The sequence below is a fragment of the Triticum dicoccoides genome, chromosome 7A (assembly GCF_002162155.2).
Source record: "Triticum dicoccoides isolate Atlit2015 ecotype Zavitan chromosome 7A, WEW_v2.0, whole genome shotgun sequence".
Taxonomy (NCBI): domain Eukaryota; kingdom Viridiplantae; phylum Streptophyta; class Magnoliopsida; order Poales; family Poaceae; genus Triticum; species Triticum dicoccoides.
The window spans coordinates 740,775,197-740,788,668 of NC_041392.1; the positions used below are offsets into that span (position 1 = coordinate 740,775,197).

The 13,472-nt window shown below is 48.4% G+C and overlaps 2 protein-coding genes and 1 non-coding gene across 4 annotated transcripts; 1 reads left to right on the forward strand and 2 right to left on the reverse strand.

Moving 5' to 3' along the window:
- Positions 1-92: 92 nt before the first annotated feature.
- Positions 93-4,505, reverse strand: LOC119330116 (delta(24)-sterol reductase-like). Of its 2 annotated transcripts, none has more exons than XM_037603234.1 (3): positions 4,463-4,505; positions 1,070-2,327; positions 93-748 (listed from the first exon to the last, which is right to left on the reverse strand). In XM_037603234.1, exons 2-3 carry the CDS (start codon positions 2,309-2,311, stop codon positions 305-307), a joined length of 1,686 nt encoding a protein of 561 aa, XP_037459131.1. In that variant the 5' UTR covers positions 2,312-2,327; positions 4,463-4,505; the 3' UTR covers positions 93-304. The 2 variants fall into 2 exon arrangements, with proteins under 2 accessions (XP_037459131.1, XP_037459130.1); XM_037603233.1 differs by lacking the exon at positions 4,463-4,505 and adding an exon at positions 3,970-4,091.
- A 3,858-nt stretch (positions 4,506-8,363) lies between these two features.
- On the forward strand, positions 8,364-8,435 carry TRNAP-AGG. Its single transcript has one exon. It is a non-coding gene; the product is annotated as a tRNA-Pro (tRNA).
- Positions 8,436-11,723: 3,288 nt separating this feature from the next.
- On the reverse strand, positions 11,724-12,308 carry LOC119330020 (agamous-like MADS-box protein AGL80). The gene has a single exon (XM_037603128.1). It carries the CDS (start codon positions 12,306-12,308, stop codon positions 11,724-11,726), a length of 585 nt encoding a protein of 194 aa, XP_037459025.1.
- Positions 12,309-13,472: the final 1,164 nt, after the last annotated feature.

Genomic DNA, 13,472 nt, shown 5'->3' on the forward strand with positions numbered 1-13,472 from the left:
AGATCACAGAGCATTGTTCCCTGAGAGTGGGAACAGTGGCAGAGCGCTGTGTGAAGATCACATACAGCACGTACTAGTGGAAAGAAGATGCATGACAGAAGAAGATGATTTCTCCGGGTCAAAGTGTCACATAACAACCAATTCCACAGATTAAAAACGGGGCAAATCCAACAATGACACTGCTACGCACAAAGTTCCAACGCTACACGACCCGTCCATCAAGTTCTACTTATTAATAATCAAAATAACCAAGCAAAGCAAAAGCGAATTAATTCATCCAGAGTGACGACGAGGAGCTGACGGCCTAGGCCTCGTCGGCGTAGGCGGGCTCGAGGATGGCGGCCTCGGCCTCCTGCACCTCCTTCTCCGACTTGCGCCCCTTCTTGGACTTGTAGTAGACGCTCATGAAGGTGCCCACGGCGCCGTACTTGTGCCGGCAGTGCTCGTAGTGCGACGCGTCGAACATGCGCCAGAAGTCCTTCTCGTTCAGCTCCGTCACCGCGTACTGCGGCTGGTAGCTGTGGTTCTCGATCAGCCACTGCTCCAGCCGCTTCACCGACTCCGCCCCGTCGAACTCCTCCCCCCGGAAGATGCACGCCGGCGTGTAGTACACCCCCACGTCCGTGAACATCTGCGCGTAGCTCGTGTCCCCCTGCCGCTGCTGGTGCTCGAACCCCGGCTCCGGGTAGATCATCGTCTTCACCGGCAGCTTGAACAGCCGGTGAGGGCACAGCCACAGCGGGTACACCTGTTATGTCATAAGCATTATCACACCAAACAGAACGTTCTTCGGTTAGTTTCAGAGTAACCAACAGCATTCGTTCTTTCTTTCTTTCTTTCAGACTAATATTAGCAGCAATATTAACTATGTACCTACTAATATCAGCCACCTATTAGTTACTACCATATCAACATTCAGTGAATCGTAAGCAGCAAAATTAGGTGCCTACTGTGTCAATATTCAGTGAGCATTCAGAGTAAGCAACAAAAGGGGAATATGAATTCCTAGCTAAAAGACTTGATGCAAGCATAACTGCATGAATGTTACGCAGAAGAGGAACATTTTTACCTCCATTTCGTGGTGGACGAACTCCAGAGCGTCTCCAACCTTGTAGAGGGGCACCAGCATGTCCTGGATGACATGGTTGTCATGGTAGTAGTTCCTGATGGCATCACCCTGGGTGGCCTTGAGCAGGGACACCTTGGGGGGCATCAGCCAGCCGAAGAGGAACCTGAACCAGAACTGGTCGCCGAAGGGCAGGATGAGCTTCCCCTCCCAGTAGAGGCACCGGGTGTGCCTGTGGTAGTACTCCCTCGTCGGGATGTACTCCACGAACTCGCCCCTCTTCAGCGCCGTCTGCGCGTGCTGGTAGAACCATGGCTTGAACCACCACCCCACGCTGTTGATCTTGTTGCCCTTCTTCTTGGCCTCCTCCTTGGACGCGTACACGCCGGTCATCATCACGCCCTCCGTCGCGCTGTACACCATCCCCTCCACGAAGTCGGGGACCTTTGCAGGGTCGCCATCCCTCGGCGCGACGGCGTCGGCGTACGCCTGCGCGACCTCCTTCAGAGGGCCCTTCACAGGGGTGTAGGTGAGCCTCATGTACTCCTTGATGGGGATGAGCTTGATCTCGGCTGAGACAAGGAACCCGAGAGTTCCCTGCGACCAGGGCACGCCGTAGAAGAGGTCGGAGTACTCGTTGTCCTTGGTGGCTCGGACGACCCGGCCGTCGGCCAGGACGATCTCCAGCGCGACCACCGTGTCGGAGAAGAGCCCATAGATGTGAGAGCTCCCCTCGATGCCGTAGCCGTTGATGAGGCCGCCGACGGTGAGGTCGTCGAGCTCCGCCACCACGGCGAGGGAGAGGTTCATGGGGCAGGTGGCCCTGGATATCTGGCCCATGTTGACGAGCGGCTCGACCTTGGCGACCATCCTCTCGGCGTCGATCTCGAGGATGTTCCTGAAGGCGGAGAGGTCGACCTCGAAGTGCCTGACGCGCTTGTAGTCCACGTTGCGCATGCCGACGGCGATCCACGGCTTCCTGGCCGTGCAGACGAGGCCGTCCTTCTTGGGGTTGCGCTGCTTGAGCCGCTTGACGACCTTCTGCACGTTGTCCTCGTGCTCCTTCTGCCGCTTCTTCTCGGACTTCATGGCGGACCACATGTCGCCCAGGTAGATGTTGAAGTAGATGAGCGCCGAGGCCGGAAGCACCACGAAGATGACGAGGATCCATCGGAACTGCACCAGGTAGTCCACCAGAACCTTCTTCCTCTTTGGTCGCACCAGCGGCGTCTGCAGGTCCGCCATGGCTGGAGGCTGACTTCTGAAATGAAAAGAGTAGAAAGAGATGTTAGCCGACCCATGATTGATGATATAACAGTAACAGGAAGGTATATCAGGGAGAAAGAATATACACAGTAAAGGTGATAAATAACAAAAGCAGCAGTACTAGTATATTCTCATGACTGCCAGGCACAACCATCCCAATTCCATATCAGGAAGAAGTTATGCACAGGCGAGGCTGAAAAGAAGAACAGAACAGTAGCATTGTCATGGCCCCCAAAGACATATAAGTATTGACCAAGGGCTGTATCAGTAAGACTCTTTATCCATCCCAATTCCATTTTGAATTTTTAATTGTCATATAATGTTATGAAACTAACTGAAAATGGTGCGGCAACATGGATGAGCATATCCTATTATACAAACAGATGCAGAGGCCGAGGGGTCCTCCTCCATTTCCAAAAAAAAAAAAAAATCCTATTATACAAACAGATGCTATCACGAGCAGGGCAATGCAGCTGCCAGGCCATTGGGCATCATCACATCAGTAATGTTAGCTGAAGCATGATGGTATATATAAGAGTAACAGGGAAGCATATACTAGCTAGGGTTAAACTGTAAACAGCAAAGGCAAAACATAACAAAAGCAGACTAGCCCCTTTCTCATGGCTTGGTTGCCAAGATGCATCCATCTGTATCCTATTTGTAATCGCCACATGATGTTAGGTGAAAATGATGCAGTGACATCTAACACGGAGCATGTTCTTTGCACAAAGTGGATCAACATGTTAAGAGGGTGACAGGCACTATCATTCACAGGCAGAGCAACCTAGTAGATGCCAAGGAACTGGACATGACATGAGTAATTCCATGAGGACTACATGCACAACCATAAGTAATTCCCTAACACACCTCCTGTCATTCATTCAGAGTTCCACGAAAAGTAAAAAAATGCTGGGTTGTCACTGCTGCACCATCTTGGATTCCTAGCACTGATACTATCTGACATTGAGAATTTGACATGCGAGAACGCCGTGTCTAACTTGCGCTGCACCATTTTATCTTGAGGGAAACATGACAGTAGTTTAGCCAGATTTGTGCAGCTGCGAGGCACGTGCAAGAAACGTACTCCTACTATATATGGCACTGCAAGAACTTATACGGACGGATCTAGATCCGCGGGAAACTCATGCCAAAATTAGCAATCCTATGGCAGGTAATAACATGGTAGGAAGGGGCGAACGTTGACCGAAGATTTTCGCAAGAGCTGTATTCACGAAAAAAGAAAAAGGAAAAGAAAAGAATCCAACTGCCTGCCTGCCTAAAGTGGCACGACCTAGAATCCCGGTGCAGGAGGGACAGATCTGCCTGTATTCCGGCTGAGGATTCGACACCAGGGTGAAGAAAGAGTCTAATCGTCTCAACAACAACAAGAACAAGAACCTAGATAGAATCCTGCTCCTGCCCAGGAGTTGGTGGATCCGGCGGAGGAAAGCTTGGCCGAAACGCACGCAGGAACGCGGGGTGCGGCTTTGCCCGGCGGAGCAGGCGGCGAGAAGGAAAAGGAAGAGAAACAGCAAAAGAATCAGGCTTTGTGGGTGTGTGCGCGCGGGCGGGAGTGGCGGATCCGCCCACGAACAGCTTGCGACAATCAATCGATCAATCGAGGCGGAGCTGCTTACCAGGAGGGAAGGAGGAGGAGGAGGAGGAGGTGAGGAGAGCAGAGCAGAGCAGATCCCCCGCTCCAAGGGAAGGCGCTCGGCTGGGGACTGTTGGCAGTAGTAGTATTTGGAGCGTGGGTTTGGGAGAGATGAGGTTTTGGGGTGGGTGGGGGGGTGCGCATTTACTCCCGTGCCCCTCACTCCATTTGGCGTCTTCTATTCTACTGCTAGTAGAACAAGCAACGCCTGACGAAACTGCCCTTACTAGAGCCGGAGGGAAGCGTACGGACATTTGTGGATGAACCTAGTCGGAACACCGGATCCATACTCCCACTCATCTACCGTCTCTCTGTATGCGGGCGGAGAAAACAGAGGAGGGAGGCAAGGAAGAAAAATTGCACAAGGAACACAAGAGAGTAGCACTGGTAGCCAGGAGATCAAGTGCATTGCATAACTGAAGACGAAGAGTAATTTAACTGAAGAATAAGAAGAAGAAGAAGAAGTTGAAACCAACCTGGCTGGGTCCGGTCCGGGGCGGAGGGAAGCGTGGAGCGAGCTGCCAATGCCGGGGCTTTTAAACGGGCGGGCTACAGGGCTACTGGAGACCAACAGATCGGAATCGGAATCAGATCATGGGGCCGCATGTGGATGTGGGTACACACATGCATGCAGATGCCATCTCGATCCATCCGTCCGTCCTGCACCACCCTGCTCAATTATTGCTCCTCCTACGCTACTAAAAACAAAATAAGGCGTTTGAATTTGAACTGGGCCCAATCTCGCTGTCCTTCTTCTGTTACACTTAGTACATATTCCATTTCTTTTTCAGTTGGGGATATGTTGTTATCACGGCGCCATTTCTGATATGATGGATTCGCACGCCGGCGAGTCGGACTTAATCGGCCCATCCTTTTTGCAAAAGACACCACTACTCGAAGCTGTTGGAAACACGTACTACTCTCTCCGTTTCGAATTATTTGTCTTGGATTTGTCTATCTACATACGGATGTATCTAGACTACCAATTAAGGTGAAATAAAACGCACAAGCAGAGACAAATGGCGACGCTTTTATTATTACCAACAAAAAAAGGCGGGCAAGCGGCTATCGGACGGACGGGACAACCGCCCGCGCGAGCGTGAAGCCCCGCTCAGCTCCGTTGGCACCACACGCGTCCGAGTTTTGTTTCCGCATACATGTACCTTTCGACCCGGACTTCAAACACGGCGCAGCCCCTGCCCATTTTTTCCCTTTTGGTTTTGGATTTTTCAATCGCTTGCGTCTTTTGAATCAGAAGCTTAAATTAACTTTCATTTGCATATTCGTGTTCGTGTTTGTGGCAACCCCAAAGTCGTGAATCCATCTTCATATTGTGCTCCGTTGGATCGGGTTGGACACGCACACTGAGGCCTATTTTGGTTCATAGGATAGAAATGTTATAGGAATAAAAAAAATCATAGTAAGTGAGATGACATGTATCTCAATTCCTACAGAGAAAGAGGTGTCATTTGATGTATATGATAGGAATTTTTGCCTTGAGTCTTGGCTAATATTTTTTTCCTTTAAAATGTGAAGGATTGATTCCTATCCTACGTAGAAATAAGAATCCAATCCTACAAACCAAAGAGATTTAAAAGAAATTTTTCTATACAAATCATATTCTATAGAAATTCTATGAGATTCCTACGAACCAGAGGCCCGAGAATGGACAAACGACGACGTTGCAATACGTGCAAGTGGAGCAGATCGAGGGTGTGGGACCGCCACGTCGGGTGCGTGCCTCCTCCGCTCCGTTGGCACACGTGCATGCCCGGCGCATGGATGCCTCGCGTCTCCAAAAAATCACCTCATCTCATCTTTGGCACGATGAGATATTTTGGATCGCATCTCAAGGTTTGGTTCTTCTCGTCTCATCTCATCTGGCACGATGGAGATGCCGGCGCGCGTGGGTGGGTACGACCCGATCCGGCGGTCGGACCACGGCGAGATCGACGGCCGGCCTGATCTGCCGCATCAACTGAGGGATGCACGGGCCCGGCCCCGACGGAAAGCGGCAGCCATCGTACACCACGGCCGCGGCAGCATGGCCACTGCCCGAAACCACTGTTTTCAGAGAGTTTTTATTTAACACAATACAGACGTAAGCGCTCATATACACGCGCATACACTCACATTTATGAACGCACACACGCACATCCTATCTCTATGAACACCTTTCGATAGATTGAGCCGGCATATCATCTTAAAATTTACGAAGTCACCGTAAGCATCTCGTCATCGACGGAAACGTCTCCTCCCACTAAATGTGCATCGCCGGAAATCCTGAAATAAATTTAGTAATAAATGCGAGCGGCAAGATTTGAACCTTGGTGAGAGAGTTGAGCGGAAGATGACCCCGTACAAAACTGTGAGAGCATGGGACTTGACAAATCCGGTCCCTTAAACATCCACGTCCGCAGACGCTGACCGATCATGCCTCAAATTAGCTACTCTGCATCCCATATTTCAACCCCTGGATCAATACAAAGCATGCAAAAAGAAAAATCCTATGTACTACATACTATCCTAGCTAATCTTCATCGTCGCAGATGTCCACGACGTCGGCCGCCCCCCGGATGGACGGGAGCGTAGGAGGGCTCCGGCTCCTCCTCCTGCTCTCATCCACGTAGGCGAACATCTCCTCCTCCCCCGGCGTGCTGCGCCTCCATCTCCTGCCGGCGACTCCGCATCCGACTCCAACCGGAGGGAATTGAGGATGGCCTTATGCTCCGCTTGGAGATCAGCATCCCCGGCGTCCCCCACATCATCCTCCGGCTCCCCCTCCTCTTCAACCTCATCGTCCTTCTCTGGATCCACTGCATCCGGCGGCGATCCGGACTTCGCGTCTTGCCCGGATCTGCTCAAGAAGCTGCAGTTGACGCTCCGGCGTTAGAAATGGGTGTCCCCTTATCCAGCGGTGTGGGGGCATGGCTACTAATGGCGACAGACGGGGAGTAAAAAGTGGCAGCGGACGGACGGAGAAAAATGTGGAGGATAGGGTTTCTATGCCGACGGTCAGCTTAAATTGCCGGACCAGGCACTACGCGGCTCTGGCCCGCCGGAGGGGCGCCACGGGCCGATATCGACCGATGAAGTAAACGAGCTTCAAACCATCGGGTTTCCAGACGATTCCGCGTGGGACCTCAACATCAGTCCGACGTGGCGGGCTCCCCCATATCTACACCATACTCGGGCTCGGTATGAGGGGTGTCGGTCAGTTCAGGCGTTTGAGACCCGTTTCAAACACTAGATTGGGTCAAAATTTCGTGATCGGTTAGTGATGGGCTGATGGCCCGGTGGGACGATGTTCAAAATTTCTGGCAGAGATCGTATTGTGCTCAGCATTTATTCACCAAAGGGGGGATTTTGGCCGCTAGCTAGCTAGCTAGCTAGCATGTGTTTATTTATTTATTTTTCCTTGGCGGAGAGCAGCAGAGGAAGCGGATCCGATGGGGGAGCGAGCGGATGGCACATGCATCGATCTGTATCATGACAAAACATGCTTGCGCCTGCAGGGATACAAACGAAACGGAAACACCAACACACCGATAAAAGAAAAAACACCAACACACCTGTACTGCATACTTATACGGTGATAACAGAGTAAACATAACCTGCATTTGATCAAACAGGAACAAATTAGAAGTGCTATGCGCATGGCATGTGACGGTCGACATGGGTCAGATTCAGAGATCGCTACCTGCTACTACTTGTGCTACTTAATTACAAGAGCTAGCTGTTAATCGGTTCGTAGGCACTCCTGCTACTTGTTTAAGCCCCCTGCGTGGGGCGCGAGCCGATCCATCCATCCAAATTGCGTTTCGTCGTGCATGCTTAGATAGTGGATCGGCATCTAGCTAAGCTCCGGCCGGGCGGCCGTCGGTTGATGGGACCGATGCGATCATGCATCTGCGTACCTCAAAGGACAACCTAAAGCTAGAGCCAGCTGATCCATCCATCCAGTTTGCCAGAAAGCTGTTATCACGTGCATAAGATTTGGTTGGATTGGATCTTTTATTTTGATATTATTACAAGTGGGAGAATGCGGTAAATGGAACACAAGGATAAAAAAGATGGGCCAAATCAGACGTATGTACTCTCTGAACAAGAGTGATTTATAACCTCAACAGTAACTTAGTTACAAACATTCCTGAAGAATCAACATTACCTCCTGAACTTTTTCTGAACTTGTCTGTCGTTCACTGGAGAGCATACCGCCAATGCCGTGCATGCATGCTCACGTGATGGCCAGATCGACAAGAGAGTAGTTGACTCCATCTCTGATTCAGATCGTCTTGCAATTAGTGCTCACGTGCACCCATGTATTTATTCTAGTAGCTGAATAACAGAGATTGTTTAGGAAAACCAAACATCCAAGGGCATTTGGTCTAGTGGTATGATTCTCGCTTAGGGTGCGAGAGGTCCCGAGTTCAATTCTCGGAATGCCCCTCTTTATTTTTTTCTCTTTATTCTTTTTTACCATTTTTACATATGGTAGATCTTTTTCCACCCATCTTTTGAATATATTCGAATTACATGTAACGAAAATTAGTATGTGCAAAATGATATTAAATTCAAATATTCTTACCCGTCATGGCTCTCCCACCAACAAATGCCGGCGACACTTAGAAAACAAATCTTAATATTCTTTACTTTATATTTTTTAATGAAAAGGCCAATGACCGCAAAATATCTATTCAAGTTAGTGTACCTACTGGTTCTAAAAAAAAGGAGTGTATCTACTATGAAGATAATCGGCTCACAGTCTGTCTCTTTCTTAAGAGCAACACGTACACCACACACATCGACATGGATATATGACTGGGATCGGTCTTTCAGGCTCGATCCCACACAAAATTCCCTTTTTAAAGAGCCTTTTCCTCTCAACTATACATACCTCATCATTGTCTCACCAAGTCACACTTTCACTTCCAACCGAGTTAAAACACCAACACGATGTAGACATCTCCTGCTCTACATCTACGAATCACAACAGATCGACATAAGCAGTAGTTGTTTGAGAGCAAGATGGACAAATAGAAAAGGACATCAAATAATCTTATAGGGTGTCGATTGAGTGAGACTATCACAAAAAAGATCTACCATATTTGACGTTCACATTTGACGTTCTGGTTTTGGTTAAACCTTGGCTTTCCACTCAATATGCAACTGCTATGTACCACCCAAGGTTTTTTTTATTCCGATACCCTTCTTTTCTGTCGGTAGGGACCGAAAGAGCCGTTTCCAAAAAATCTTGAAAATTGTGATATTCACCGTTTCAAAAGTTCAAACAAATTCCGCATTCATTTGTGGCCCTATTAGCTGCAAAAAATGCGCCTGGTCATGCTGTCAGTGCAGCTCGTCTCTTCACACGGGTTACCGGTTCAAATTCTTTATGTACCTAGTTTTAGTGCAGCTCGTCTCTTCACACAGGTCACCGGTTCAAATTCTATCATGTACCTAGTTTCCCCCCTTTTTAAACCACGAAGGGCCCATACTCCAGAGAGAGAGAGAGAGAGAGAGAGAGAGAGAGAGAGAGAGATGGGCGGAGAGCGCTAAGCGCAGGAAACATGAGGTGGATGGGATTCGATAACAGGACCATGACACACACATGAAGGATCAATAACACGACACCATGGGATGCTACAAGTTAGAAGTAACATATGGATGTTATTTGACCCTTTTTCGATGTTCAAATTTAGAAAAATTAGAATGGTAACTCTTTTTATCAGGAAGATGCGGAAAATCCGGTAACCGGTCTGTTATGGAAATCTTGAGATAAAAAAATAACCTTGTTCACACCACAACACATCATGGAAATAGCTCATAATCTCAAACTTACATGCTGAAGGAGGTCACATCAGGGAGATGATGAGGACTGATGGGAACCAGAGGTGCCGAGAAACTCCTGACCGAGTTAGAATTTCGGCTACCACCAGCATGAAGGCGAGCGAGTCCTCCATGTCTCCTCAAATCCTTGGCCACGCCGCCACGATGTCGTCTTGACGAGCAAGATGACCACAGACGCACATGATGAAGAAAATGTGGTCCTGCTGTGAGTCTGAACAACAAAGGACATTTTGAAAAATAGATAATATGACTCCAACTAAGGATAGCACAACAGAGTGCATCGATAGTTCTAATGTTTGCGTGTGGCGAGCTGTCATCATATAATTAAGTCACAAAAGGTGTTTATTCACAAATATTTATCCAGGCAAACATTAATCATCCATCAGATTTAGCTGGCTCCGAGAGAATGGATCTTCAACTCGTTTCTATCCCAAAAAATTTCACCAAAAATACCAAAAATTAAAGCCTCCGACATTAGATCTCCGGATACACAACCTAGGTACCTTCTTTCATCCATATCAGCAATCAAGCAATTGTCTAGCATGTAGTGGTGCAAGTATGCTCGAGAAAACACGATGCCGGCAAAAAAAAGGTGCGACTTAAGATTTACAAAAAATCAAACAAACCACATAGGTAAGAGATCAACTGAATGACTGCATTAGAATTGAAAATGACTTGGCTCAAAGAGCATGATGAATACAACGACGCAGCTGGACAAATATAACAATTTCAAGAAATTAACTGAATGTCTCATCTTACCCACCAAAGCTAAATAAAAATGAGACAAGATTGACGCACGTAGTTGGCCTCCTGGCTTACATAGGAGAAAAGAGCTCGAACCAAACCCCAAATCGAAGGACTACATCTGCATCATCATATAGCTGCCAGAGAAGCTGGCACAACGCAGCCACTATGACGAGGGTGTCGAGGTCCCCTCCGAAGCTCACCATGTCAAGATGACCTCCTGCTGCTAAGATGGTGCCACATAGAGCGTGGGAGACCCGTGTCTATGTGGCCGTTGGTGATGCATGGAGATGGCGGCGGCGCCTGGGAATGAATTTGCGCCATGCATTCGTCGATGTCATTGAGGAGCATGTCTTCATGTCTCCTTGTCACCTTGGATCAGCCACGATGTCCTCTTGACGAGCAAATGTTGTCCTGTTGTGGGTCTGAAGAATGAAGGACCATTTGAAGAACAGAGACCATGACTCCAATTAAGGAGAGCACAAAGGAGGACGCTCTAAAAAATCAACGTGACTACAACTAAGGAGAGCACAATGTAGAGCATCGCTATTTCTGATATTTGCGTGTGGCGAGCTGACACGATGTAATTAAGTCACAAAAGGTAATTAATTTACAAATATTTATCCAGGTAAATATTAATCATCCATCACATTTAGCTGGCCCTAGGAGAACGAATCTTCAACTCGTTTCCATCCCAAAAAAGCATACACCGAAAATAGCATGAAATTAAAGGCCTCGACATTAGATCTCCCAAAACACGGCCAAGGTTGAGCAATCAAGCAATTGTCTAGCATGTAGCTGGTGCAACTATGCCCGAGAAAACACGGTGTTGACACAAAAAAAGGTGCAACTCAAGATTTACGACCAACTAAACAACAAATATCAAACAAACAATCTAGGGTAGAGATCAACTGAATAACAATTTCAACGATTACATCGGGGTTAATTATGATTTGGCTCAAAGAACATGATGCATGAATACAACGATGCACATAGATGGATATACCAATTTCAAGAAATTTACTGAATGTCTCATCCTAACCACCAAAACCAAATAAAAAATGAAATGAGATCGACGCATGTAGCTGGCCTCCTGGCTTACATGGGAGGGAAAGGACTCGAACCGAACCCCGTATCAAAGGACTACATCTGCATCATCATATCATTGCTAGAGAAGTTGGCGCCGGTGTAGCCACCGTAGACCAGGGTGTTGAGGTCCACTCCGGACCTTACCATGTCAAGCTGGCTCTCCTGCTGGGGTGGTGCCGGATACAACGCGTGAGACCCCATGTCTATGATGCCGGTGGCGACGCATGGAGCCGGTGCCGGCGCCTGGGAATGGATTTTTGCCATACGTTTGCTAATGCTCTTGAGAAGCACGTCCACCTTGTAGCCAACTTTGGTGAGCTCCTCGATGTTGAGGCCAATGAGGCCCGAGAGGTCGCCATGCATGGTTTTGTGAAGGAGGGACCTGATCTCGCCGTCCTCGCACTCGCGGCGGGTCTTGTCGACCTGCTCCTGGAGCTTGTCAATGCGCTTGTTGATGAAGCCCTTCTGGTTCATCACCTCCTTGCACTGCCCCAGCTCCGGCATGCTTTTGAATTGATTCAGTATATCCACCGCCTCGGCGTGGGAAGGGAACACCTCCGGCGCCGCCTTGTCCTCGTCGTACACCAGTACGCAGGTCTTGCAATCACACAGGACGGATAATTCGTCCGCCTTCTTCATCAGGCCCTTGAGGCGCTTCTTGAATCTATTGCGCCGAGTCGTGTCATGGGTGATGTACTGGAGGGTCTGTTGGAAATATGCCCTAGAGGCAATAATAAAAGCATCATTATTATATTTCTTTGTTCATGATAATTGTCTTTATTCGTGCTATAATTGTGTTATCTGGAAATCGTAATACATGTGTGAATAACAGACACCAACATGTCCCTAGTAAGCCTCTAGTTGACTAGCTCGTTGATCAATAGATAGTCATGGTTTCCTGGCTATGGACATTAAATGTCATTGATAACGGGATCACATCATTAGGATAATGATGTGATGGACAAGACCCAATCCTAAACATAGCACAAGATCGTATAGTTCGTTTGCTAGAGTTTTTGCAATGTCAAAGTATCTCTTCCTTCGACCATGAGATCGTATAACTCCTGGATACCGTAGGAGTGCTTTGGGTGTATCAAACGTCACAACGTAACTGGGTGACTATAAAGGTGCACTACAGGTATCTCCGAAAGTATCTATTGTTTTATATGGATCGAGACTGGGATTTGTCACTCCGTATGACGGAGAGATATCACTGGGCCCACTCAAGTAATGCATCATCATAATGAGCTCAAAGTGACCAAGTGTTTGGTCACGGGATCATGCATTACGGTACGAGTAAAGTGACTTGCCGGTAACAAGATTGAACGAGGTATTGGGATACCGACGATCGAATCTCGGGCAAGTAACATATCGATTGACAAAGGGAATTGCATACGGGGTTGATTAAATCCTCGACATCGTGGTTCATCTGATGAGATCATCGTGGAGCATGTGGGAGCCAACATGGGTATCCAGATCCCGCTGTTGGTTATTGACCGGAGAGCGATCTCGGTCATGTCTACATGTCTCCCGAACCCGTAGGGTCTACACACTTAAGGTTCAGTTACGCTAGGGTTGTAGGGATATGTATATGCAGTAACCCGAATGTTGTTCGGAGTCCCGGATGAGATCCCGGACGTCACGAGGAGTTCCGGAATGGTCCGGAGGTAAAGATTTATATATGGAAAGTCCTGTTTCGGGCATCGGGACAAGTTTCGGGGTTATCGGTATTGTACCGGGACCACCGGAGGGGTCCCGGGGGCCCACCGGGTGGGGCCACCCATCCCCGGGGGCCACATGGGC